At 45.1% G+C, this 27,987-nt stretch overlaps 2 protein-coding genes and 1 pseudogene across 14 annotated transcripts in view; 1 reads left to right on the plus strand and 2 right to left on the minus strand.

Moving 5' to 3' along the window:
* The window catches only part of NSD3 (nuclear receptor binding SET domain protein 3), a 111,475-nt gene extending 108,211 nt beyond the window's left edge, over positions 1 to 3,264 (minus strand). For all 5 annotated transcript variants that reach the window (XM_037055381.1, XM_037055379.1, XM_037055378.1 and 2 more), the window contains exon 1: positions 3,092 to 3,264. The gene's annotated coding sequence lies outside the window, so the exon portion shown is untranslated. The remainder of the gene's footprint in view (positions 1 to 3,091) is intronic.
* Positions 3,265 to 4,151: 887 nt separating this feature from the next.
* LETM2 (leucine zipper and EF-hand containing transmembrane protein 2) lies at positions 4,152 to 27,949 on the plus strand. 9 transcript variants are annotated; one of them, XM_037055399.1, is made up of 12 exons: positions 8,475 to 8,590; positions 9,330 to 9,431; positions 9,962 to 10,042; positions 11,210 to 11,663; positions 12,265 to 12,408; positions 16,975 to 17,112; positions 17,759 to 17,959; positions 19,128 to 19,247; positions 21,327 to 21,440; positions 23,497 to 23,586; positions 23,902 to 24,003; positions 24,678 to 27,949. In XM_037055399.1, exons 3-12 carry the CDS (start codon positions 9,996 to 9,998, stop codon positions 24,738 to 24,740), a joined length of 1,473 nt encoding a protein of 490 aa, XP_036911294.1. In that variant the 5' UTR covers positions 8,475 to 8,590; positions 9,330 to 9,431; positions 9,962 to 9,995; the 3' UTR covers positions 24,741 to 27,949. The 9 variants fall into 9 exon arrangements, with proteins under 9 accessions (XP_036911298.1, XP_036911294.1, XP_036911293.1 ...); XM_037055398.1 differs by having other exon boundaries at positions 8,475 to 8,584; XM_037055400.1 differs by lacking the exon at positions 8,475 to 8,590 and adding an exon at positions 8,606 to 8,793.
* Positions 13,702 to 15,481, minus strand: LOC118993015 (60S ribosomal protein L28-like; annotated as a pseudogene).
* Positions 27,950 to 27,987: the final 38 nt, after the last annotated feature.

The raw sequence follows: 27,987 nt of genomic DNA on the forward strand, positions 1-27,987 counted from the left end.
AATTGTGTAAAAGCATATTTATGAACTTAGGTTAAAAAAAACAAACAAAACCCTCTCACAGGTACCAGGTGGGCTGATGGGTATGGTAATCAGGTAATCAGTAAAGTTTGAGTTTCAATTAAGCATCTAACTAGAAGTCTTCTTCACCATATAGATACCTACCAAAGGGCCACGCTACTCATGACAATAGGCAAGGGACCCTGATCTCTACAAAATACCGAATACACAGAAATACACTTTTCAGCCCTGGCTGGTGCAGCTCTGTGGATTGAGCGTGGGCCTGCGAACCACACAATCGAGGTTCAATTCCCAGTCAGGCACATGCCTGGGTTGCAGGCCAGTTCCACACGAGAGGCAGCCATACATTGATATTTCTCTCCTTCCCTTCCCCTCTAAAGATAAATAAATAAAATACTTTAAAAAAAAGAAATACACTTTTATTTTTAGTAATTCAAGCTGCCAACATGAGATTTTATTTTAAGATAATTTCTCATTTTCCTAGAAATTTGTGGCACTAATAGTTTATGCATATAATTTATGAAGTAATTACAAAGAACATGTCAGCCCTGGCTCATGTGGCTCAGTGGACTGGGTGCTGGCCTGTGAACCAAAAGGTCACCAGTATGGTTCCCATCTGGTCAGGGCACATGCCTGGGTTGTAGGCCAGGTCCCCAGTCAGGGGCTGTGAGCTGTTTCTCTCTCACAACTGTGTTTCTCTCCCTCTCTTTCTCTCTCCTTTTTTCCCTCTCTCTGAAAGTGAATAAATAAAATCTTAAAAAGAAAAATGTCAAATGACTGGTGATATAAAATGCAATCTCCATAAAAATAAATTACAAAAGAAGCCTACTGAATGGCTTTTTGAGTGGAACTCTTCTTCACAAAATTTTCAAAAATTCAGCCTGAATATTATCCAATCAAAATACTACAAGTTGTAAATCTGGCCTTTATATCAAAAGCAGTCTCACAAAGTACCACCCTAACAATATTCAGCTTAATCTGTCCAAAGACCAAGAACACATCCTCAAGTACAGAACAACTGAAAACTGTTGCATGATGATAGATGCAGTATAACTGGTTTGAGTCCATCATATTACAATTTTAGCAAGCCCTCCTAGTCATTAGAGAACAGTTTCAATATCAATATGATGTATTAAAATTGAGATCACCTCAATTACAATTATAAAGCAAAGGAAGAGGTCACGCATACATCTAATCCTTTTGCAATATGAAAATAAGAGGCTCCACTTCACTTGCATACTGTAAATTTGTCAAGATTTAAACTTTTGGAACAGTAACTATTTCATATCACACAAATAGTTATATTTGAAAACACTGAACAGTTACTGTAGCTTTCCTGAGAGTGACCTGAAGTTTCCACCCAAAATTGGCACCTCAATGAGGCTCTGAGAACTGCAAGCCCACTTCAGATTATTGCAGTGTGCTAAACTGGCGTTGGAAGATTGTACTGAGCTAGCTACATGAGAGCAAAGATAAAGGAACAGAGTTTATTAAAAAAAGAAAGAGAACACGTCTTAATCTGTAAACAAGAGCTATCAGAAACACCATTTTAAAATACTACACACATTTCTAATTTTCTGACATTCAAAATACAGCAGATAAATAATCTACGACAAGCAGACCTTCCCGCCCCTTCTCACCGTCACACAATGCTTTTGCCAAGAGCACAAACCCACGTAAGATAACTAATGCAATTTCCTTGTTTACTTAAAGAATTGCAGAAAACATGTTGACTGCTTCCGAGGCCTCTGAAACAAACGACTATTTAAAAGACTTTTCACGATCATGTTTGAAATAAGAGTAGTAATGATTCCTTCAGCCAGTAAAAATACAGTCTTAACTTTATTAAAAGGGTTCAATTTTACACTGCAGTTCATTAGCATGCGTTGTTTGCAACCAGAAGGAAGAGGGGGGGCGCGGCAAAACACAAGATGGAAAACATCACTACCTCCTTCGGTGGTTATGAATAATTTTAAATGACCTCAAGATGGAAGGGAAGAGTTCGTGAACAGAAAGAAAGGGGGTTAACCATCTGAAATGGCCCCTTCCAGATTCATACTGATGTCGGAGAGAAGGAATTTATTTACACTGCAGTGCCTGGCAGCAAACATGGCTGCCCCTGCCCCCTTTAAATCTGAAGTCTTTACTCCCTCACCGAAACCATCAAATTACGGCCCGGTCTCGCTTTCTTGCTACGATAACACTAAGACTTCTCCTTCAAAACGGTAAGACTCACACCTCCTCATTTCACAGCAATCACAGCACCATAACCACTTGCTTCTCTATTCTCCAGCATTGAAAGAAAAGGCACAGACTACACACAAATATAGGAACAAAAGGCTTTCCCTTCCTAACACTTAGAAAAAAAACCCTTCCCCTTCTTTTCCTCCCACTCAGTGATGTCGCCAGTTCCTATCATTTTCAACATTCAGTTAATTTCCTTCCCTATCCCAATACGAGGTCTTCCAGTTTCCTGAGTCTATTTCCTATCTTCCTTTTGCATCCTGTCTCAATCATTTCTCCTCCCTTTTCCTTAGCCGCCTTTTCCTCCACTTCCACTCCCTCGTTTCTCCCTCTATGCCCACTTCTCCACCAAAGTCGATCTCCTTCCCCACTCTTCTAGTTCCCACCCTCTAACCCCAAACCTCTCTATTTCTCAATCCGCCCAGGTCTCCAAACCTAACTCCGCTCCTCTTTCCCTGCCCCTCCCCCGTTCCATGTTTATCCCCGCCCCCATCCCACCTCTACTCCCAATTCCCAGCTCAGTGCCACTCCATCACTTAACCGAATCCCACCTCCCCTGCCCCACCTCCCGATCTCCTTTACACCCCGCACCTCGCCCTCTTCTCCACCTCTTAAGCTCCCCTCGAGCTCTCGCAGGCCACTCGCTTGTCCTCCCATCCCGGCAAGGCGCTCTCTCCCTGCCCTGGTCCCATTCCCAGGTCTCCCCCTCCCCGTCGTTCTCTCCTCGGCCCTTGCAACACATATGCACACAAGCGCGCGCGCACGCAGACACACACACAGACACACACACACACACACACACACACACGCAGGCACGCATTCACTTTACCTTCAGTTTGTTCCATTCTAACCCCCCGGCCGTGTCAGTACGATCACAGGAGAGACACGGAGGCCCGGAGCAGGGCTGGGATGCAGGCAGCCGCCGGGGCTGCGGGGGCAGAAGACGGAACCAAGCTAGGCCGCATGAAATCCCCGGGCTAGATTTCCCTCGCGCCGGCTGCCTCTGCCATGGCGGCGTGCACGGAGGAGGGCCACGGTAGGGCCGGGCCCGGCGCGGAGCGGAGAGGAAGAAGGCTGCGGGAGGTGGGGGGAGGCAAGGGAGGCGGAGGGATGGGGGCACCGCGAAGCCGCTGCTACCGGAGAGGAGCCTGTGGCCAGCGGCTGGACCGAGGCGGCAAGGTCCTCCGGGTCGAGACGGCCTTCGCACGCGTCTCTGCCTTGATCCTGGCCGTCGCGCCTCCCGCTCCCGCCGCCGCCACCGACGCCGCGCACAAAGCCCCCCCACCCCGACTCTCGGGGCGCCGCCGCCGCCAAATCTTCAGCCGCTCACTGGCTGCCGGGCCGCGGCGCCTACCGGGAAATGCAGTCCCGGGTTCGGGGTGCAGGGGGCGAAAGGAGGAAGAGGCTCGTCCACGGGCGGGGAGGAGGGGCCAGAGCTAGAACCAGAACTGAAAGCCGTCCGCGGGAGTCCGGACGAGAAGTGAGACCTCTAGCCCGCGAGGCAGACGGAGCGGAAGGAAAGGGGCGAAGGGGAGTCAGAACGAAACAAAACTGGAAGACGGGGAACACAGGTTAAAGGTTGGGCCTGTGCGTAACATGGTGCTCGTGCATGTTCCGTGTTAAATAAAAGCACGATTTTGAAACACCAGTGGCACTGCGAGACAGCCCTTACATGTTAGACTTAACCGACTAACAGGCGCCCGGTTAGGACGCGAGGGAGAGAGCACAACATTTTTAGTGCCTCTTTGGCTGCCTTCTGCTCTACAGCTGTCAGAGAGGAGCTGTCTGTTCCGCATGGGTCTGCGTCTGGACACCATGGCAGCAATTTCGGACCTGATCCTCGGGGCCGTCTCTCCTTCAGCCCTGCACCTTTGAGCACCCCCGCCCCACGCTCCCCGCGGCAGGCATTAGAAGGCCTTGGGGGCGTCCGGAGCTCTGGGGGAGCGCCGACCTCCCCAGCAGGTACACAGCCGCGCGCCTGCTTCCTGCTCGCTCTGCGGGCCCGGAGGCTTGTGGGTAACGAGGAGCACAGAAGCGCCCCAAAGCACCTCAGACCCGCGGGCCCGGGGGGGCCCTGTGCCCAGTACCCGTCATGTGCGTGGGCATTCTGCCGCTCGCTCCCAGACGCTCCTTCCCAAAGATATGAGGGCATTTGTCCTAGACGAAGTTCATGCAAGAATGAGAGAAGGAAGAGGGAGTCCAAATTCTCTAACTCTCTAGCCCTCCCCTTGGTAGCAAATTTACGTTAAACAATGGAAGGTCCTGTTGGGGGGGGAGGGGTGACACGACAAACTGTTCTTGTAGGAATGTGCAGATTTGGGGATATTTCCTGGGGACTGTTGGATAATGACCAGAACGTTGCAGCACAGAGAAGGTACAAAGAAAACAGGTAGCTATTAGATGAGGAAACCAAAACTCTGTGCTCTGTTTTGAGAACAATAAAGCCATATCACCACTAGATATTGTTACTCTCCATAGATGTTATAGTGCTGTGTCTATTTAGCACCCTTACAAGAAATTCCTGATATCTTTAAATGCTACTGAAATAAGAAATTAAAAGTTTCCTACAGATCAATTATTTTAATGTTTACTAATTATGTATTAGCTTGTTTAAACATGGTTGTTTAAACCCTGTTAATAATACCAAGGATGATATTCAGAATTATGTGTTCCCATTACTATCAAGCATTAAATATTTCTAAAACTACGTTTGTGTAGTGGCTACATTTTGTGTATAACAACAAAAGTTGAAGGAATCAATAAAGTCACATTTTTGTTTGTTTTAAATGCCTAAATGCCTTTTTGGAACAAAGTTCTCCGAAGGGGGCTACCTGAGCTTATTTTAGTTTGATTTTGTCTTCTGGAAAGTGAGGTTAAATCGGTCTTTTTTTCTGCCCTGACCAGTGCGGCTCAGTTGGTTGGGCGTTGACCTGCAAAGTGAAAGGTCACAGCCATCAGTTAGAACACAACAACCCCAGTCAGGGTGCACACATTGATATTTCTGTCCCTCTTTCTCTCCCTCTCTAAAAAATAAAAAAAATCTTTAAAAAATTGTTCTATTGCAGTTGTCCCAATGGTACTGTTGCTTTCCTCTGCCCCACCCACCATCCCACAAATAAATAGTCTTTAAAAAATTGGGTCTTTTTCCTTTCTTCTTCTTTTTTTTTTGGCTACGATCCTTTCCACTTCCACCTTTTTTTCCCACCTTCCCATCTTTACATTGTTTTGTTGATAAATTGTTGCCTTGACCAGACAACTGGATTTTTCCCTTGAGGAAAACCTGGTTGTCCTTAGGGGTTTTATTTTGATTTTCTTCTAAAACTATGTTGACAAGAGTTTAAAATTAAAGTTATGTTGTTGGCAGCAGTGAGAACAGCACCAGGTGTTAGACCAGTGAGGTCATGCTGATGAACCTTGATTCTTGAGCTCTGGTGAAGAAAAAACTCAGACCCAAGACTCAAACTATAAGAAAAAGTTTATTCAGAAAGTCATAGGTAGAAAAAGTGAGTGGTAGAAGAAATGGAGCCAGGAAGCAAGTTACAGAGGCAAAAAAAAAAAAAAAAAAAAAGGCCCTTGGAGCTTAGGAGAGAGAGGGGTAAAGGAAACAAGTATGCGGTGGAAGGTGAGGAGGAGGGATAGAGAGCTGGGTTTTTAAGGGAAGGGGATTTTTTAGGGGTAGTTCCAGAGGAGGATCTTAATAGAAAGTTCATCAGCTTTCCAGGTGTGTCCTTTCAGGGTCGTGGTCTCCACTGATTGGTCCTCACTGGGGCAGGGGTCATTAGTCATTGCGGTTAGTCCTAAAGTCTGTCTTGGCCTTGCCTGTCTGGTTTTTGCTGCTTTTCTGGACCTGGAGCTGAAACACAGCTGAAGCCTAGTTGTATTTGAGGCAGGTCAGAACCTCATTGTTCTGGGGGCTTAATGCTTTAGGCTATTCTCATTCATTTCCTCTCTAAGGGGGCCTAATCTATATGACTGGTAACAAGCCAGGGAAGGACAGGTCTGGGTTGGATCTGAACCAAATGACCATTGATATGAAAGGTCAGGGGATCTAAACCATGGGAGAAGTGAGCGATATGCTAGGGGAGGAAAGGTTACGCTGGGTGAGGTCCTTGTTTTCCCAGTTTGACCCGTTTCTAGGCACCCAGGGCCTTCCACCCTGGTGACCTGTACCTGGCCCATCATCCTTGCTCTTCTCATGTCTGTCTGTCTACCACAATTTGAGGTGCATGCCTAACTTTGCACAGTCTCTTTTTTGCAAAACATTAGAAAATACATTGTTAATAGTATTTGATCTGGAGCCATGGTTAGGGAAATGACCATTAAAAAGAATTACATTTTAGCATCTAACATCTGAGGTTCAGAACATGGTTCCTCTTCTCCAAAGAAAATGAGCGAAACAGGTCGTTGAGACAGCACTCTTAACAATCAGGGCCAGAGTAAGGGAGGAAAACTTTTTTGTTTCTTTTTGAAGAGCATAGCTAAAAACCCCTTACATTGTAAATCACTGATCCTGAAAGTCAAAAAGTTGTCAGTTTTAGTAACATAAGGCAACATTGCTTTGAACAAATAAATTTCAATGAAAGATTCTTAGTCCTTCTTTGTTCAGAATAGGGTTGCTTAACATATGGCCGCAGTAGAGAAATATAGCTCATCTTTCAAATAGTGATCTTGGAATCAGTCATCTGGCTTATGAATACTTAATAAGATTCCCTGTGCCTGATTGTACATGAATACAATGCATGAATAAGAATATTTCCCGGTTTGGCCTGGCTGGTGTAGCCCAGTGGATTGAGCAGGGGCCTGTGAACCACACGATCATGGTTTGATTCCCAGTCAGGCCACATGCCTGGGTTGCAGGCCAGTTCCCAGCAGGGGACTCACAAGAAGCAACCATACATTGATATTTCTCTCCTTCTCTCATTCCCTTCATCTCTAAAGACAAATAAATAAAATCTAAAAAAAAAAGAATATTTCCCGCTATAATATGTCTCCCAGGGATATAAGAGGAATATTTTTGCATCCTTACGATCTTTTCAAGAAAAGTATGGGTACATGGTAGTGTTTATGAAAATTATACCATACTTTTTTACAGCTCAAAATTTACCATCAAGAATTTTCAGGAAAAGGAAGAAAAAGCTAAAAATACCAAAGCTTTGAAGAATTTGTTGATTCTAGTAAACAGAATGTGAAGTGAAACCTTTATGTGAAAAGTTGGGCATCAGACATGCACAAAGGGCCCTCTACTGGTCAAACTGAAAAGGTTTTGCCTTATTTATATAGTTGATCCTTTTAGTTATTAGCTGAAAAATGCTTTGTGGATTTAAAACAAAAAACAAAAAAACTTGAAATTTAATACCCGCCATCTTTTATTCTTACAAATGTTCAGCCTAGATGAGTCAAGTGTGTGGTCAGCGAACATGTTAAGAGAAATGTTTTCCGTGAGAAAGCTCTTCCTTGCTGTCTGGTGTTAGTCAAAACGGAGCCACTAACATTTTTTTTCTTCTTTCTAGAGTCAGGTGAAATGGATAGGTAGAGAAAACTAGGGAGCAAAAACATGTCCAGATCTTTCACTTTCCCAAGATGGCTCAGTTGGCCATCCTAGGAACTGGGGTGCCCCCCAAACCTGCAGAGCTACTGTAATATACAGTTTAAATATTATTTGAGATTTTTACAGAAAGTACGGATCAAAAACAATGCTTTTGTATTGTTTAAGAGAACATTTGTAAAACAAGTTCAGATCGCACAGCATCACAGTCTCGGGCCAGCGGAATGCTTTCCTTACCACTCCCTCTTTTCCCTTCTCTCCCCACCTCAGTCGCGCAGTCCGAGGGGGTGGGGGAAGCAAGGAAATACATAAGTGATGTAACTCGTGACTCCCGGAGGTTACCATGGCGACTGTCAGGCATATTGTGCCAACGGGAAGGTAAAAGCCGCCTTTAATCCAGCTTTCAATGAAGGGCTTTCAGGAAGGGATAGCCCACAACCCACAGTCCCTGCAGAGGCCACAAAATGTCCGTTTCCCCCGCGCCCCAGCCCCAGCACGGGCTCCTCAAACCACCCCAGCCGGGCAGCTAGTCCCGTTTGCTCGTGGGAACGCGACTCCTGCCTCCAGGGATGCTGCCGAGGACGCGCCGGCGCCCCGGCACCGAGAGCCCATTGGCGGGCGGTGTCGTCACTCAGAGTGACGTCAGCGGCGGGGGGAGGGAAACGGGCGCAGCCCTGGAGACGGCCTCGGACCGTTCGAGCTCCGGGGCAGGGGACTAGGGGGAGTGGGAAGGGGCTGGAGGACCGAGGCGGCCGTTCCGGGAGGCGGCCCGAGGAGGTAGGGGTGGGCGGGCCCAGCCCATGGGCGGCTACCTGCGGGTCCTGCCTGCCGGTTTCCCTGCGGAGCCCGCTCCCGCGGCACCCAGCTCCGCCTCGCACCGGCGGTTTCCCGGCAGCTTCCCACAGCCCGTCGCGCCGTCCTCAGCCCCGGACCTCCGCCTCCTGCCCGCCCCGCAACTTCGGGGCTCAGCCTCCACTCCGCCTTCCGTAAACTCGGGTCGCCGGCGAGTCCCGTCCCCGCGCCCGCACCGCTCCCGCGCCCCAGTGCAGAGAAGCACCCAGAGCCCGCCGCAGTGAACACCGTCCGCAGCGCGCGCGCAAACGCCGCCGGCTGCGGGGAGCCAGGGCGCGTTTTGCCGCTCGCGGCCGAGTGCAGGCTGCGGAGGCGTCGCAGGGTCTGGTCCCCGCGGTGCGGGCACCAGCTGGACTCGGCCCCGCCCCGCCCGGGAGTGCGAGCCTGCCGCGGGGGCGGGGTGCCCGGGCCGCAGGGTGGACTCGCCGCCGGGTGGGGTCTGGGCTCCCTCGAGCAGGGGAACGCCCGTGCGTTAGCCTGGGCCGGATGCGAAAAAGTATTATTTCAGCTCTTTTTCTTTTAATTTATTTTAATTGTTGTTCAAGTACAGTTTTCTCCCAGCCCAGCCCATCCCCCCTCCCCCAGTATTATTTGAATTCTTGATCAGAATGTCAACTCTGATCAAGGTCGAGGTTTCTGTCCCCGAGAGACCCTGGTATTCTTTTCCCAGGTTCAGGGCAGCAGAGTTGACAGTACGAGATGTTAAGGCTCCTTGCCGCCCTTGGCAGAAAAGCGCTGCAGGATGGAAGGTTTCTGTAAAGCTTATGTAAAGGTATAAAGCTCTGTGGAGAATCACTAACACAGGAAACTGGTTTGCCTTCATGCGAACTGTTAGGTACCATGTATATCTTCACTGCTACTTGAATGAGTACTTTCAATTTTTTAAAGTTTGGGGCAGCCTGACCAAGTATAGAAAACACGAATTTAAAACAAATCCAAGACATTTACTTTCTACCTGTATATTTAGGCTACCAATAAGTGTTCCTTGCTCAGCTTCTTGAATATTTGGCAACCGTTTAAGTAGATTGTTAGGTGCTATTGACCAGAAATCAAAATGTCTTTGAAGACCATACCATCGTGAGCTGTGTTCCTGTTTGATGGGATCGCAAAGTGCCATCCTCAAATCCAGGGCCAAGAAAACAATGTTTTCTTTCATAAACAACAATGTTTATGTTGTTGGACATGTAAAACTCAAAAGAGATTTTACAGTTTGAATAGGATATGCAAATTCTTGGCTCCTGGGATCTTTATAACTGATGTGTTTTTCAAATACTGAATTGTTAATCTATTCCTTCTGCTTAGGTCCCTATGTTGACTGGTTGAGACAAACACGAATATGGCTCTCTACAGTTGTAATACAGTCCTGGCTATTGCCCGGACAAGGTAAGCCTTGTAATTTCTCTGCTGCCCCCAATATTTATATGAAGAAGTATATTCTTCTAGTTGGAAAAGATATATGTAAAAAGATAGACTTAGTAGACAAAGCTTTGTTGGTTTTAAGGAAGCTGACATTTTAATGTATTTAAACTTATCCCAAATTTTGTATATGCTTTAGAACTCAGGCTGAGTAATTTTGTAGATGTGTTGTACAAGTAAGGTAGAAGATGTAATGGTTTTAGAGTGACACTTCTGTCATAAGGAGTAAACTTGCTGGCCAACAAGCCAGTCCCAGGGCCCATATCTGCCCCAGCAAGGTCTGTTAACACTTGTCTATTACAAAGACTGTTCACTGAGGACTTCCTGTGTGCCAGATGCACTGTACATCTTCCCTTTTAGCCATTCAAAAAGTGTTTTTTATCTTGGCGTGCTTCAAAACCAAAGAATGGGAAAAGCTATCTCTTTGCCAAAAGATGTCTCTCTGCCAGGAACTTTCTTTGCCTAGATAATCTTTTATATTTTTTTCAAACAATCTGATATGCTAGTTTAAGTGAAGATTGTGAGCTATTGCAAAAGTAGAATGTAGAAATCTGTGGCTGGGGTGCCCAATTCTAGTTCTTATTTCTTAAGGGGCTTTTTTTTTTCCCTTAAGGAATCTTAGGTGAAGGACATTTGACCCATAAATCCCTCTCATTGGAGGGGTTCCATGGACACTGCATAGACAAGGCTGTCTTATGTGATTGATTAACCCCCAAAGGGACCTTGAAGTTCTTCATTCAAACAATATTATCAATAGAGTAGCTGAAGACAAAAGTCTTCTACCTGTTTTCTGGTAGTAGATTAGAGGCAGAACTTTCAAACATAACCCCTGGTGGGAAAATATTCGCTCTTAGATTTTTAAATGAATAGTCTCCAAGTTTCTAACTTCTAATATAACGATTATTCATAGGAGTGACCTTATTAATATTTCTCATAGAGTATTTAATTCAACCATAAAGCTTACTATTCTTCAGCTGGGATAAATTATACTTCATTCACTAATGAACGGCATCTGCTGTAAAATGCAGGCTTTAAACCTATTGCTTCATTTTGACCAGATACAGTATCTATTTCTTTAACTTTTAAGTTTTTAATAGGTCGTGTCAACTCAGAGGATGTCGCTCTTTGTTGCAGATTCCCTAGCCATTTTGTCCATCCTATCTGCTGTTCTCATTTCCCGTCATTTGCATTTCTTCACTCGCCAGAGTCCCATTTAAATCAAACATGTGTGAAGAACTCTGGGAGCAAGACGTACTCCTGTCTTAGTCAGCCAGGCAGCAAAGCACTGTCCTTACGAACTAGGACAACACAACAGCTGCACACATCAACCTGCTGGCTCCAAGAGGCCCCGGGGAAACCTCAGCTGGAGCAAGCCCCGCAAAGGCCACAGGAGACAAGCCCTCAACCCCCCAAAGAGATTGGTACAAAGACTAAGGAAGAAAAGCGATCTTATGGACAAAAAATTATGGGCGAACTTAAATATTATTACAATGGATTCTCGTTGCTTTGGCTTGACACCAAAGTTGCTGTAAGAATGATCTGGAGGCTGTTGCACGGACAGGTGCTGACCAGGCGAGAGCGACGAAGGGTAGGCAAGAACTGTAATGAAGAAAGGAAATGTAAAGTTAAAATGAACTATTTAGGAACCAAGTTTTAAACTTAACTTAAAATTCATTTAAAAAACCCCAAAGTAGTAAAAGTAACTGATGGTGTGAAGGAAAATTCCCTACAGAGTCTCTTACTTATCTGCAACTGAACTGCTGTACAATTTTAGGCAAAATTCTTTAAATTTGTATATATATTTGCCTGTAGAATGGTTATAATTGTGCTTTCTAATCTCTCCAAGGAATTGAGAGGCTACAGGTCTGGTCTGTGCATCTGAAATACAAACTGATATGTCAAATATATGCATTAAAAATTTTAATAGATTTTATGTTATTAAAGTCCAGCTACTTAAGTTAGAAGGTGCCAATAATATGTTTTGATTGTCATACATTTCTGTGAGGAAATCCCATAAATATTACTTCAGGGCTATGATAAAGAGGAGAATTCCCCTTCCCATTTTACAAACAGCTGCAGAAAATGTATTGTGTTTTTTAACACTTTAAGAGCCAAAGCAGGCTTTTTGGTTTTAGTTCCTTTGATGCATCCTGAAGTAATAAATATTGCATGTGCATTTAATTCTTTAGCTCTTGAGGACATGTGTTGATATCTTCCGCTTGGTTCCATTTCTGGTGTTCATAATTGTACCCTTCATGGAGTTCTTATTACCAGTGTTTCTGAAATTCTTCCCAGAAATGTTGCCATCAACTTTTGAAAGTGAATCCAAAAAGGTATGTAGGAATTGCTAACTTTTAAAAAAAATTGACAGGCTTCAGTTTTAAAGTTTACAGAAAAACTGAACAGAAAGTATAGAGCATCCCCGGGTACCTCATCACCCCTTTTTGCTATTGTTAACATCTTGCATTAGTGAGGTTCCTTGTTAGAGTTGAAAAACCAATATCTATACATTATTATGAATTAAAGCTTATACTCTACGTCAGGGTTCACTCTTTGTGTTGTACAATGTTCCGGGTTTTGACAAATGCATATTGTCGTATATCCACCATCACAGTGTCGTACTGCCTTAAAAGTCCCCTGTGGTTCACCCGTTTGTCCCTTCTCCCTCTCTCCTTCGACCAGTGGCAACCACTGATCTTTTTACTGTCTCCAGACTGTGAAAACTTTTGCCTTTTCTAGAATGACATATTGTTGGAATCATTCAGTGTTTAGGTTTTTCAGACTGGCTCTTTTTACTTAGCAATATGGTTCCTTCAAGTCTTTTCATGCCTCATTTCTTTCCATTATGGCCTAATATTTCATTGTATGGATGTACCACAATGTAATCATTCACCTATTGAAGGACATCTTGGCAGCTTCTAATTTTTGGCAGTGATGAATAAAGCCACTAACAATATCCATGTGCAGGTTTTTGTGTGGATGTAAGCTTTCAACTCATTTGGGTAAATACCTAGGTGGGTATTTACCTCCTGGGTGAATTCTAGCAGTTGCTGGATTGTATGGTAAGACTGTTGATTGTGTAAGAAATCGATAAAATGTCTTCTGAAGTAGCTGTGCATTTGCACGCCCAGTGGCAGTGAGTGAGAGCTTCTGTTGCTCCACATTTTCATCAGCCATGTGGTGGTGTCGGTGCTTTGAGTGTTAGCCATTTTAATAAGTGTGCAGTTTGTATCTCATTGGTATATTAATCTGTAATTCTTTAATGACATCTGAGGTAGAGCATCTTTTCATATACTTATTTGCCATCTAGATATCTCTTTGGAGGAGGTGCCTGTTCAAATATTTTGCCTACTTATTAATGGGGTGACTCATTTTCTTACTGTTGAAATTTAAAAAGAGTTCTTTGTATGTTTTTGGATGCAAGTTTTTTATTTGATGTATGTTCTGAAAATATTTTCTCCCAGACTTTGGCTTTTCTTTTCATTCTCTTAACTGTGTCTTTTGCAGAGCAAATGTTTTAAAGTTTAGTGAAGTACAACTTGATTTTATGTTCCTTGGATCGTGCTTTGGGGTTGTATCTAAAAACTTGCCAAATTTAGGGTCACCTAGATTTTCTCCCAGGTGTTTCATACATTTGAGTTACATATGATCCATTTTGAGTTCATTTTTTTTCTTAAGAAAAGTCGGCTAACACCTTTATTTGGGGGTGGGGAGGGTGGCTGGAGCTGTGGTGGGATGGGCTGCTTCCTCTTCCCCATCACGGGCTTCTGGCTGCATGGGATGGCACTGCCCTGAGAATTGCGACCCTGCAAAGACCCAGTTGGTACTTGTTCTTGCGGATCACGTGTCTGGTGCTGCTCAGGGTGGCCCCAGCATCCTCGTTGACTGTGGTGTGCTGGTAGGTGGCAGGCTTTTGCTGGCCAGATTTCTGCTTCGGGACGACCGTACACCTTTGCTATCAGCTCCTGGCCCCACACCCACCGGCCTGTGTGAATCAGCCCCTGGCAGCGTTGCAGCAGAAGGAGTTGTGGGCCCTCGGACTATTGCGTTGGGTACTGCGTGTCTGCTTGTTCCTCTTGATCTGGAAGCTGAGTAGTTCCCTACACGGTCCATTGCAGGTGGGCGGACACAGGTGCCGCTCACTCCCCTTGCTGGGATGCTGGGAGGCAGAAAGAGTGTGCCAGTATCTTTTTAAGAAAAGTGTAGCATCTGTGTCAGGGTCATTTTTTCACTTGTGGATATCCAGGTTTTTTCCAGCCACTTTTGTTGAAAACACTAGCCTCCTCATTGAACTTTAGCTTGCTTTACACTGTTGAAAAAGAAAGCAAACCTAAATCAACTGTTACTGCGGTGGCCAGTTGAACAGCAGGCACGCCCAGTTCGAACAGGCTCATCAGTGCTTCTGACGGTCCCGGAGAGGAAGGTGTCCTCCGTGATGGTTGCTATGAGAGGGAACGGCTTAGAGCCCCACGGCAGCACCTTCACTCTCTTTGTTCTGTGAGCTTTACCACAGTGGTGTGAAGATGCGAACACAATGTCTGAGAGGACAAGGAGGGCGCAGCTTTTACATCGTTTGGGGAAATGTTTCACAGAAGAGGTCTGTGTGGAACCCAGACTCAGAGTGGTGGAATTTAACCACAGCGCTTCGAAGGTGTTTGGAGTAGAAAGAACAGTGCTTGCAATAGCTGAACCGTGTGAAAGGGCATGTCAGGCCCAGGCACCACCGATTGGTTCTTTATGGTGGGAACACAAGGGGACTAGTGATGGCAGATGAGACAAGAGTGATATGTCAGGTCAGGTGGGAAAGTGTCTGCCACCCTGTGAAATTCAGACTTGACTTCAGACAGGTGGTAAAGGATGGAAAGTACATTTCAGCAGTGGGTAGCACCGTTAGGTCTGGGTTTTAGAAAAGTAACTTTGCTGGCAGGAAGGATTGAAAGCAGCAGAGCCAAGGTGGGGAAATCAGCTGCAATGCCACTGCAACAGAGAGAGAGAGGACCAAGCTTAAATTGTAGACGTGGCATTAGAAATAAAAACTGAAGGTAGGTGTGATATGCTTTTAAAATGTAGAATCAAATTGTGATATATAACCACCTGGCAGTGGTTTAATTTACTTACAGTAAAAGTAATTGGGATCTGGAATTAATACCATGGGGTTCTAAGGACAGTGTTCATAAATGAATATAGGAAGGTGAGGGGATAGAGGACGTGGTTGATCCAAATACTCCTTTTTCTTCAATACCATTCATCCCTGAGTGTACATATACACATCATAGGCACAGTCCTAGAAAATACTTTCTTGTTTGCATTTTTTTTTCATAAAAGGAGGCACAGCCAAGCGAATGAGAGTTCTGGCTTTTGGTTGCCATCAGGCCACCATACTTCTCAGTTACACTTCTCACCCATCTGTGGAAGTACTGGGTTATCTTTAGCCACTAGTGTCCATCTCTCCTGTTAGACTAGAAGTTCCCAGAGGGCAGGAGGAATATCTGTTTTTGCTCATTTTTTCTCTAGCACGTAGCCCATGGTACATGCTCAATAGGTGGACAGTTGAGCTGATGGGTGGGTATGGATGTGGACACAGACGAATGAAACACGACTAAATGGGTTCTAATTACGGCATTGTCATTGTGTGTGTTGGGGCTGAATCTCTTAAGATCTTTCTAAAAACCAATGATTGCTATGATTGGGTGACCCTTAGAATCTCTTGGGCAGCTTAAAAAACATATGCACATAACATACATATTCCTGTTTCTCCCTACCCCCGAGTCCTGACCATGGTTGTTTTGAAAATGCCACCAGATTGCATCCCTGATGATGAACAGGGGTTTAAAAATGGTTGACATAGTGTCTTAAGCGTGTATACACTTAATTCTATGTAGTGCTTTGTTCATATCTGTTAAAACAGTTAACTCATTGTATTGCTATAAAGTGTGTCTGTTTTATATTTCTTAAGCTATAAGCTACTTTAGTATAGAGTGAATTTCCTAGTTTTCTTGGTTCATGGCCCAAGCAAAATCCAGGGCCACTCAGACCAGGTGTTTGTTCAACTAGCAGCTTAGATGGTTTTTACCAGGTGAAGAATCAGTATCTCCTTTGTAAAGAAGTCAGACAACCCAAGTGCCTGTATATACAGTGGAATATTATTCAGCCATGAAGAAGACTGTAATCTTACTATTTGTGACAGAATAGATGGACCTAAAGAGTATTATGCTAACTGAAATATGCCAGTCAGGGAAAGACAAATACCATATGATTTCACGTATATGTGAAATCTAAAGAACAAAATAAATGATCAAATAATGGAAACAGAGTCATAGATACAGAGGGGAAAAGGGTTGGGGGCTGCGTGGAAAAGGTAAAGAGATTAAGAAGTACTAATTGGTAGCTACAAAAAAGTCATGGAGATGTAGAGTGCAACCTAAGAAATATTGTCAGTAATATTTTAATAACACTGTATGGTGCCAGGGGTACCTGAAATAGTGGGGGGATCACTGTGTAAAGTATGATTGTCTAACCACTATGCCGTATGCCTGAAACTGGTGCAAAATAGTGTTGAATATGAACTGTAATTAAAAAATAAAGTTAAAAAAGGAAATAGCATCTCAGTCTAAATCCTGGCAAAGCCTACCACTGAGGAGACATTTTGGAGCTATCAAATATTTATGATCATTGTATTAGTGATCAATAAAAGGTAAGATTAAGGAGATAAGTTGCAAATAGAGGCTACTTTGTATTTGCTCTGGTTCTCACAGAACACACTCAATTAGGCCCGAAAATAATATTAGTACATTAACTAGGGATGAACAAGAATAAGGGAACAGTTATTTTTCTTGCATCTTTATCTACCGAGTTGCAATCATGAAGGATTGATGAATTTTTCCTCTTCTATTATTAAGGAAGAAAAACAGAAAAAGAAAATGGCTGCCAAGTTGGAACTAGCGAAATTCCTTCAAGAAACAATGACAGAAATGGCGAGGAGGAACAGGGCCAAGCTGGGAGATGCCTCCACACAGTTCTCGTCCTATGTCAGACAGGTGTCAGCCTTTGGTGTATAACATACCGAACGACGTCTAGGCTGGGAATCTTAGGGAAAGTGCATGTCATCGTGGGTCTTCCAAGTTGTTTACAATCTTTGAATTTGCAAATCTAAGTTATATGGATAGGATATTGCAAACATTTATAGCAGTTTGCAGAAATGTCTGTCTTAAAGCAGCCAATGTGCCGAAGACATCAATGTCTTCTTGGAAACAACAGTAGAATTAGTCAAACTTTTGAACTACTGATTTTTCAGTGACTTAGGCCAACTTCAGATTTCTTTACTCCTCTTTGCACCACAGGGTGCATTTCCAGACCTAAGGTGGAATCCATAAATGCTTTGATGTGTCTTTCAAGTAGTCTACTGGGAAGGTTAAATTAAGTAGGAAACTCATTTTAATTTTTTTTTAAAGATTTTATTTATTTATCTATAGAGGGGAAGGGAAGGAGAGAAAGAGAGAAATATCAATGTATGGTTGCCTCTTGTGAGTCCCCTGTCGGGAACTGGCCTGCAGCCCAGGCATGTGCCCTGACTGGAAATCGAACCGTGATCATGTGGTTCACAGGCCCGTGCTCAATCCACTGAGCTACACCAGCCAGGGCTCATTTTAATTTTTTGATTGGGCCCTTTTGTCCTATGCCTAGGTCCAGACAGGCCACAAGCCCAACACAAAGGAGATAGTTCGTTTTTCCAAACTGTTTGAGGATCAGCTAACCCTGGAGCACTTAGATCGACCTCAGCTGGTTGCCCTGTGCAAACTGCTAGAACTGCAGCCTTTTGGAACCAACAATTTGCTCCGCTTTCAGCTCCTGATGAAACTGAAGTCTATAAAAGCAGACGATGAAGTAAGAACTTAACTATAACAGCAGAGAGTTGGCAAGGCATCAGGAGATATTTTTGGGGGGGGTTGTGAAAAAGTGCAGTATCTTCTGTTAGGTCTGTCTATAGACTGGTTCTGGCAAAATGAGTGGTTTGTATAGTCATTACCGTAACATCTGAACCTTGATTACTCATTTTAGGAGTTACTGTACTGACCCATTTTCTTGAGAAGGCCATCATAAGCAGTTAATAATTAGGACACCTTAGCTCTGGCTGGTCTAAAGCAGTTAGGACCCACTCGGAAGGAACAGCAGCTCAGTAGGTTCCTGACTCTGCTGCTGCCCAGGACAGGGCTCTACCTTCGTACCGTGGCTCCCTGCCATGGAGCTGGTGCCTAAGTGAACATTCTGCTGGGAGAGCTGACCTGGTGAGGAGGGGTGCAAAACATAAAGCAGGGAGGGAGAGCAGCGCCTGGACACCTGTGGGAGAAAGGCACCGTTTGCACTGTAACTACTGCTAGACTCTTAAAAAAAAATGGAAAGAGTCTTTCTTGAATCTGGATCAGCTTCTTTAAAGCATTCCGCCCAAGGGAGCAGGATTCTCAGAACTGAGACATGTGATCCCATCGGCCCCGTTCAGATTTCAGTTCTTGTTTTCACAACTTTGGAATAAACAACCCTGGTCCCAGAAGTATCATCGTTTTGGGTCATACCAAGCAGAAATTGTGTTATTTATTGAGGGGGTTTTGTGAACCAGAGAGTTAGGGCCATCCCTGGCGTGTTATTGGGGGATTGTGGGGAAAGAACAACACTGGAACATGCAAGAGATGGTACATAGAAAGCTTTTCAAGAGAAATGTTTTTTAAATGAATCCTAAAGCTGCCATGAAAGGGAAAGAGTAAAGATGGCTCAGGCAGGCAAATGCAAACGAAGATAATTACTTTGGTGACAGTGTTGGGGAGACGTTATGTAAATATCTCCAATAGCGTTAATACCTCTTGGCAGGATTCCCTTCACCTCAACTACTGCACTTTCCTAAGTTGTCCTGATTTATGGGCATGTGGCCTCTGTGCAGTCTGTGCTGGGGACAGAGTGTGGAAGCACCAGATCCCATGTTGCCCCGATCAGCTGGAGTTTAGGGATTAGGTGAAACAGGAGCCAAAAGATCCAATACCATTCCTTACATTTCTTTCAGATGATCGCCAAAGAAGGGGTGAGTGGCTTGACTGTGTCGGAACTACAAGCTGCCTGTAGGGCCCGAGGGATGAGATCGCTGGGTCTCACTGAGGAACAACTAAGACAGCAACTCAGAGAGGCAAGTGGCAGCGTTCCTGGCTCGTTTGGCTCAGCTGTCTCCCCTACGCTTTGCGGACCTCACTTCGTGATTTCTACTTTATCACACGTAGACGGTCTTATCTAATTTGCTTTATTTAATTGAGCAGTGGGATACCAAAGCAGCTAGATCGTTTGATTGAGACAAGGTACTCCGTTCGTTTTCTATCGCTGCATAACAAATGATCACAAATTTAGTGGCTTAAAACAACATCTACTGCCCTGGCTGGTGTAGCTCAGTGGATTGGGCGCTGGCCTGTGAACCAAGGGTGACTGGTTCGAACCATTCCCAGTCAGGGCCTATGCCTAGGTTTCAGGCCAAGTCCCTACCTGGTACAGGGTATGTGAGGGGCAGCCACACACTGATGTTTCTCTCCCTCTCTTTCTCCTCCCCTTCCCCACTCTCTAAAAATAAATAAATAAATTTAAAAAACAAAACAAACAATGCCCATATATTAGCTTGTGATCCTGTAGGTTAGAGGTGCTGGCTACCTTCCTTTCTGGAGGCTGTGGGGAAGAGTCCACTTCCAAGCTCATTCAGTTTGTTGGCTGAATTCAGTTCCTTGCAGCTACAGGACTGAGGTCCTTGTTTCCTCACTGGCCATCAGCCCTGAGCTACTCTCAGTCCTGGAGGCCACCAGCATTCCTTACCTCTAGGGCACCTCCATCTGCAAAGAACTTCTCACACGCTAACCCTCCACAGGCTTTAAATCTCAGACTCCCTCTGCCCCCATTCCCCTCTTTTATTTTAATCTTTAGCTCCAGATTTAAAGGTCTCTTGTGATTAGATTAGACCTACCCTGATAACCCTCCTATCTTAAGGTCAACTGACTTGGAAACTTACCTGTATCTGCAAAATCTTTTCATAGCATCACCTACAGTTGTGTTTGGTTGAATAATGGGAGAAGGTGTGGGTACATGAGGGACTGGAAATCTCAGGGCCACCTTAGAATTTTGCCTCCTCTGAGCATGGCAAGGGCCAGGCAAGATCCCTAACACAAGACCTGTCATCTGTGTGAGCCCATCTGGAGGTGCAACCTTGGCTGCGGCTCGCCTGGGCCATTCTTCCTGGTAGCGCCCCAAGCCAGTGTGAAGGGTTCGCTTTGGAAACACGTGTTTAGCATTTCCCCCCAGATAACACATTTTAGCCGAATGTAATGTTTGAGAACGAAGGAGTATGTCCTGTTGAAGCTCTCATTCCTGTCACTGTGAAAAGTGTTGTAAAGTATGCGCATGCTATTTGGGAACAGGAGCCATTCCTGTCACCGCGAGACTGTGTCAGGGGGCTTTTTCCTCTCATATCAGGGGTGCAAACTCATTTTCACCAGGGGCCACATCAGCCTCACAGTTGCCTTCAAAGGGCTGAGTGTAATTTCAATTCCTTAACTCCTGTAAGGAGTAGTTACATTTATACAGTCCTCAAATTGCATTTGTCTACTGATATGAATCAATCTCCAGGATGAAGTATTTCAGGGAAAAAAAGCAAGGATGCAAGTGTATATCTCACTCACCCTTAGTGTAAAGATAAAAAAAAGACGCAGATATTGCCTGTTGCTATGTGCGTAGGGTGGTTCTGGAAGATTGAATAAGGGATTGGTACCAGCAGTTGCTTCCAGGGAGGGGAACAGGGTAGCAAGAGAAGCGGGTAGGACACAGGCTTCTTTTTAGTGATTTCATTTGACCTTTGGCCAGTTTGGTACTACTTGAAAAGTTAACATCATGTTCTCATTTTAACATTTGTTTGGTTATGTGTGAGGTTGGTTTACTCTTTACCATCTACTTCATGTCTCAGCGAAGATGCTTAGCCTGTTCAATCCACAGTTGGTTTGAGAGTTTAACTGAACGTTCTTTCTCTGACGCTGAGGGGTGCCCACTGGAGTGAGGGGGGTTGCAGTACAACCACTGGTGCAGAAGCTGGGTGGCTACCATGGCGGTCCTCGTCCCACACTCAGTGGTCAGCATGCACCCGGGGAAGCCATGAAGCTGGAGAAGCAGTGGGTGATCACGGGGCATGTCTGGTCTAACATTTTGTGATTTGTCATGTTTTTCCCCCATTCTCCAGTGGCAGGACCTCCACCTGAAGGAGAATGTCCCCCCTTCTCTTTTGCTCCTGTCACGAACCTTCTACCTGATAGATGTGAAGCCAAAGCCAATTGAGATCCCACTAAGTGGGGAGGTGAGTGACTGGGCTCTCAGAGAATCTCGATTTCCAGAACTAGGGTCTCTCCACAAACCTCTTACTCCTCTGACTGTTGCAGTCAGAGGAGGCATTTCTTTTGGAATTTGGCCTAATGGCCTTAAAATATTAGAATCACTGAAACTACCTGTAGCTATGGGGCTGTTATTGCCTTTATTCCTAGCTTGATGTAGGGGGTTCACTAGTAGGAGACGGTTTGTGCTCTCACCGTGGCTCGTTGACTATGTCGCCTGCAGTAACGGTTCCTCTGTTACCGTGGAGGGACTTCCTCACCACTTCCTCCTGGAGGCTGAGTGGCCCCTGCTCTGTCGTGCCTGTGTCATTTGTCCAGCTCCTGAATGGCCCACCTAGAATGCAAACTTTCTGTTTTTCTACAACTCATTTTCTTGGTCATTGATTGTTGCCTTTAACTCAGCAGCTTTATTTGTCCTGGTGTTTTACTGAAGGACCCAGGACTGGCCCGATCACTAGAGCATCTTGTTCTGGGTCCTTCAGAAAGGGCTTCCCAACTGTCTGCTTTGTGGCTTTAAGTCTAAGTCGGAACCTGCACGGGTGAGGAAGGAAAGGACCCTTCCAGAACAGGCTGCATATGTGGTTTAGTGGATTAAACGAAATACTCCAGAATGAGGACCAACCATTTTTTAAATCTCAGTTATGCTGTTAACTCCTGGGACACGCCAAGGAAAATGATAGGAGGTCCAGCATGTAAAATGCATGCCAGGAGACGCCATCTTGTCTTCCCTGTGTGTAGCTGCAGAGACTAATCTGGTTTGGGGTTTTGTCCGGGAAGGATTCCAGGGGGTGGGAGCAGTCTTGGAGCACAGACCACGTTCTACAAGGCAGACTGCTGGATTCTCCCTGTCTTTGGTCTCCAAGACACACAGTTCTGTGCCCTTCTCGGGCTGCTGTCAGGGGCAAGGGGATCTGGGAGGAGCACCCTGTGTCAGAGCTAAATTTGGGTTCTCAGAATTACTGTGGATGGCCAGAAACTCTTTATCCAGATGTTGCTTTCGGGGCGGTTGCGAAAGACCTAGGAATTAAGGACAAAATGACAAACCCCTAGGCATTTTATTGGTTGCTTTCTTAAAAATCCACATTTTAATACTTCTATTTTTCCACATATACAAAGTGAGAACAAGTACCATGCTAGGTTCTGTAAAAATTTAGAGACATCAAATAGAATATTCTATAATTTTGGATATATGTAGCCCCTTTCCCTCCAAAGTGCACAAAGACATTACTTATTTTTAAAAGAGCAGTGATATATTTCTTTTCAAGTCTAATTAATATGATTCTTTATTTATTTTTTATTTATTTATCTTTAGAGGGGAAGGGAAGGAGAAAGGGAGAGAAATATCAATGCATGATTGCCTCTCATGCATCCCCTGCTGGGAACTGGCCTGCAACCCAGGCATGTGCCCTGACTGGGAATTGAACACATGATCCTCTGGTTCACAAGCCTGCACTCAATCCACTGAGCTACACCAGCCAGGGCTAATTAAAATGATTCTTAAAGACAGGTTAGCTAGGTATTTAAAATACCACCTTCTCCCTCCCTTTTCCCCTGCATTGCAGGGGCTTTTATTAAGCAGCACCTACCATTTAAATAACTTTCATCATTTATTATTAGAAACCAACAATGGTAAAGATGTCAATTTTGGCCAAGTTATATCAATGCCATTAGAAACAGATGAGTAATTTAGAAATGGCAAATTTTGCTTTTTGAGACTAGAATATGACCAGAATTGGCAAACTGGTAGCTTGTTAATGACTGAGGATTTTAAATACTAGAACCTAATTTGACTGCAACTTTTGCATTTATAGTGTACTCAAAAGTTGATACCAAGATAAATGATACTAAGTTGTTTCAGGGACATACTTCCTATGTTACTCATAAACGGTCTAGTTGGAGGAAGTTAGGGATTTACTGGAAAGCACATTGTGCTAGAAAGCATTGACGACATGCTGTAGAAGTGCCTCTGAGTCTCAGGAAGAGCAGAAAGCTTGTGCTTACATAAAATATTTATCTCCTTAGGCTGCAGAGATGGATGTTCCTGTGGAATCACCTACTTCTGAATCTAAAGAGAACTTGGTGGATTTAGCACCCCAACTGAAGGGAACTAAGGTTACACCCCTACTTTTTATTTAATTAATTAGGTTAAAAGTCAAAATAAGTTGAGTGCTGTATTTTAACTCCTTTGATGAAGCTGAACTCCAAGGCTGTTCTTTAATAAGGCATAATTATGGTACTGTTTGATCTGTTTCCGAGAAACTTGAACACTTGGCTGTGTATCATTAGGTTCCAGATTTTGCCTCCTGCATCTGGTGCCAGAATGTGGAGTAGTTGTTGCACGTTCCTGGTAGTCAGGACAACGTGACTGCAGATCTCATGCCCATTGTTTCAAAACCAGTGACCTAACTCTCAGTTCTGATGTTTAAGGATGAAAACTACATGCAGCTGCCGCCAGCTATGTCTTCACCCCCAACATCCGCAGCGTCGCTTTCATTGCCGCAAGGGCCCATCACTTCCGCTGAAGAGGCTGTAAGTATGATCTAGAACAAGAAAACCTCTTTCCCTCTCACTGTTTTTCAGGGCAGTGAGAATGTAGAATTATCACTGTGGTGAAACACTGCACAGTTCTTCCTGTTATCCAAACAGGAAGTTGTAGGCTGAATTGTAGTCATCTCACAACCACGACATTTTTCAATTGCAATGATCCAAAAGCAGAAAAATAATTAACCAGTGTTAATCATGGATCAGACCTCAACACGTTAAGCCTAGAAGCTATTACAATATAGGCAGGTTCTTATTTTCTTTTGTGCCAGATGGAAATAGTTCCCGTGTGTTGTATGGATCACACAGGATTCACATCAGGAAATACTACCAGGAGAACAATTTAAATCTTAGGAAAAATGCTTGCAAATAAGAAATTCCGTATCTCTTTCCCATTTGGAAAGAGATAAATTTGGAGCAGGAGCAAAAACCGTGACACCAGGAGACCGAAGGGCCGTGGGAGAGTCGAGCTGTGTAGCGAGGGGCTCTGCTGCTCCCGAGCACGGAAGGTGTGCACCAGTGAACACATGCCTGGGCACACGAACGCCCAGAGGCCTGCTTTGTGTGTCTTTATTTTGATTAAGAAAACCGAACAGGGACTCCTAATCAATTTCCTCATCTAACTGTGACCACGGCCTGATGTCCTTATTTTTTGTCCCTAGACGCTCCAGGCCAAATCGCAGAAGACCGCCCAGAACAGCGAGGCTAGTTCCAAAGGAGCCTAAGGACGCTGGAGGACGCAGCTCGCCCTGTCCCACTCCCTGCCCTGGGCAGTGGCGTTCCTAAGGGACCTCCCAGCTCAGCCTGTCTGGTTTGGGTAGAGGACCTGCCTCTTAGTCCTTGGGCAGTCCTTCGAGACCTTGTAAACATTCCAGATGATGTCAGCAGCGAGACCAAGTTCAGACCGTGGAGAAAAATATACTTGCGAAGCCATTGTGTCATCCCACTACATTTTGTGTAAAGCCCCCGCCCCACACAGTTTTTAACAACCTCGTATTGTGCCCACGTCCTTTAAGGGAGGAGCTGTGCAATGGAACCAGCTTAGTGACTTAGATGATTCTGCCTCCTATGGCTTGGTAACCTGCGTAAGAACTTGGAAACTCCAAAAACCGGTGTAAGAACACCCGACCGACTTCTTCAGAGTGATCCATCGGCAGGAACAGTACTCTATGAGATGGAATGGATATTCCCCAGTAAGGTCTTTCTGGATGTAACGAAAAAACTTCTTGGAGAATAAAAATGGGGAGTAAGGCGGGCAATCCGAAGGGCGCTTGGCTGCTGCTTGGCTGTTCTGTGACTTCCCCCTCTGGGCCTGCAGGAATCTGGGAGGCGCCCACAATTCTAGCACATATGGCTTTCATCAGCCACCATTTTGCTAGGAAACATAATTAAGGGTTTAAGGCTTAACCATTTGTTTGTGCTGGGTGTGTGTTTTTCTGGCTCGTCTTTCACAAACAAGACTATTTGTTAGTCATAGAGGTTGTTAAAGTCTGATATAACGCCTATGCTACCCAGTAACAACCATTGCATTCAGGTATTTGCCTGGTGTTTTCCGAATTGTGGATACTGGAAAGACAACAGCACTGACTGCTGTGACGCTGACCAGCAGTCTGTTCCCTTGAGGAACGCTTAGGAGGGAAGAGGTATTTTGCCTCTGGATGACGAAATTGGATTTCTTTACTTGCTGTGAAATTGCAAGCAGTTTGCTGAAAATCAGTTAGACTAAGTTAAGCAAGTATCCTTGTCTGGGGTCACCTAAACCAGGGCTGCCGTCAGCACTTCGCAGCCAGGACATGAGCTTTCATGAGCTTCCCGACCCTCCTCTCGGCCGAGGACAAGCCCCACCCTGTCCCCTGCTGATGAACTTCAGTTCCTTGAGAACAAACCCCTACTATACAGCATTCCAGGGATCTCGCCTTTGCCTGGCAAGGTGATTCATATTAATTTCCCCACTTTTAAAATAATGGGTGTTTACTTTAATTAGTTCGCATTTCAAGTGTTGACTGTGGGAAAGGGATTAGCTACCTGTTGAATCCTGTTTAAGCTGAGTGATTCATCTGTATTGTTGGGCTGCGATCTTTCTGGTTTGTCCTACAAGCGGAGTGGGAATGGGGAGGTCAAGGGGCACCTGGTCACTTTTGGCCTCAGTTGGCCTTCACCCATTTCTGCTTCATAAACAGGCATCCAAGCTGTGACACACCTCTGTTCCCATTCCTGTGATAGCAGCTCAGAGGCGTCAAGGTCAGTTCTTTGCCCTCATCATTAGGCTTGGCTGTTGGCTTCCATGGCTGTCAGCTCCAGCCCTGTGCTGCAGCTGAGTTAAGGGTGTTCTGGGGGATGACTAGCAACGAACTCGGGTGGGGGGCCCCAACCTGCAGCCGTTGCAGATTCCAGTGATGTAAATACTCCCACACGGCGCACTTCAGGCCACCAGCAGGCCACGGAACAGCAGTTGGAAATGACACACACGACTGGCTCACGAGCCGGTCCCAGCACATGACTGACTCTAGTCCACCAAGGCAGTGAGAGACAATTGAACCTGGACTTGTCACGGTCATTAAACACCTCACTCCTGTGCATCAGCAGTATATGTGATTCTACCTGTTACGTGGCAACCTAGACAGAACGTGCCCAAGACCGAGTCTTCCCGAACACCTGTGTTCTTGCTGACCTTCCCTCTCCCCGGCTGTCACCAGCTGAAGCAGCAAAAGGCCGTGCCAGGTCACTACAAAGCTTTCTCCTGTCTCTGCTCTCCACCCTTCCCTGCAGATGCATATACCTTAGTGTGCCAGCTGCTGTATAATCTTAGGCCTTTTCTGAACCCAGCCTGAGTGATCGTGATGTCAGCCGTGGCCTGTGTCTTTGACATTAATTCTGCTTCAACGGGTGTTGGAAGCGCTTGACATTTATGGACCTACACTTGTTCTGTATCAAATTCTGTATTTCACTCATTACACTTTAGTGGTATCAAATACTCTGTGATGCTGAAACCTAGGCTAACAAGGTCTCCCAGTCACCACCAATACACAGCTAATGGAACTTCAAAGCAGACTGGCCTGTTATCTAGTGTTGACTGAACTTTTGGCCTGCTGGCACCCCCCAGTGGCCACTGATAAACACAGCGACTTCACTGTCATTGAGATAGATTTCTTGCTTCATCTGAGGTTCTTACTTACCTGAGATCAATACATTACATTAGCGGCACCAAGGGACTGATGACCCCCCAGCCTATGGCAATTAGGAAAGGCAGAAAGGCAGTATTGCTTAACCCTGCGGTAATCCCAGGCTCTAATCTCTTAACCCCCAGGAAACCAGCCAAATTCAGTGCCTCCATAGTACGTTGTCCTCATTAGAGAAACCGGACTCTTTTTCTCCGGAGACCTGGCCTGGTCATCTAAGTGAAACGGTCATTTCATTTTCTCTCAGGTCAATTTCACTATCTTTTATTAGACAGCCAGCCAGTCTCTGGGGAAATCCGTGGGTGGTGTGAGTAGGAACAGCAAGGGCATCGCTGTTACCACAGTGCCTTGCATTTCTCTGGCGTGTCTCCCGAAGGCACATGAAGCCCTTCATAGATCCTCCATCCATTTCCGCAGCGTTGCTTCAAGGGCCAAGGCAGACGTTACCACCACTCCTTCACAAGGAAAGACACCACCATAAGGTCTGAAAACAAATGGTTTTTAAGAGCTAGAATTCATTTCCTGGCTCTGTTCACCAAATTGTGCCTTCATCAAACACAGACACAGACTGTAATATGTTGACAGTTGCATATTTACAGAGACACAAGAGAACTAATTTACAATAGTAGCCAATACTGTAGCTGACAAAAAATAGCCAAGCTCAGAAGGGAAACAAAGTAGCAATCTCATTCTCCCTGCAGAAGTGAGAGCGTAGTGAACTTTCCTTTGTACTCAGCAGCAATCCAGCAAAAAAAGCGAGCGCTTTCGGTCTAGAGGTTGCATAGAAGCAGGT

Source organism: Sturnira hondurensis, unplaced genomic scaffold (genome assembly GCF_014824575.4).
Source record: "Sturnira hondurensis isolate 20B ecotype Veracruz unplaced genomic scaffold, ASM1482457v3 Scaffold0008640, whole genome shotgun sequence".
Classification (NCBI taxonomy): Eukaryota; Metazoa; Chordata; class Mammalia; order Chiroptera; family Phyllostomidae; genus Sturnira; species Sturnira hondurensis.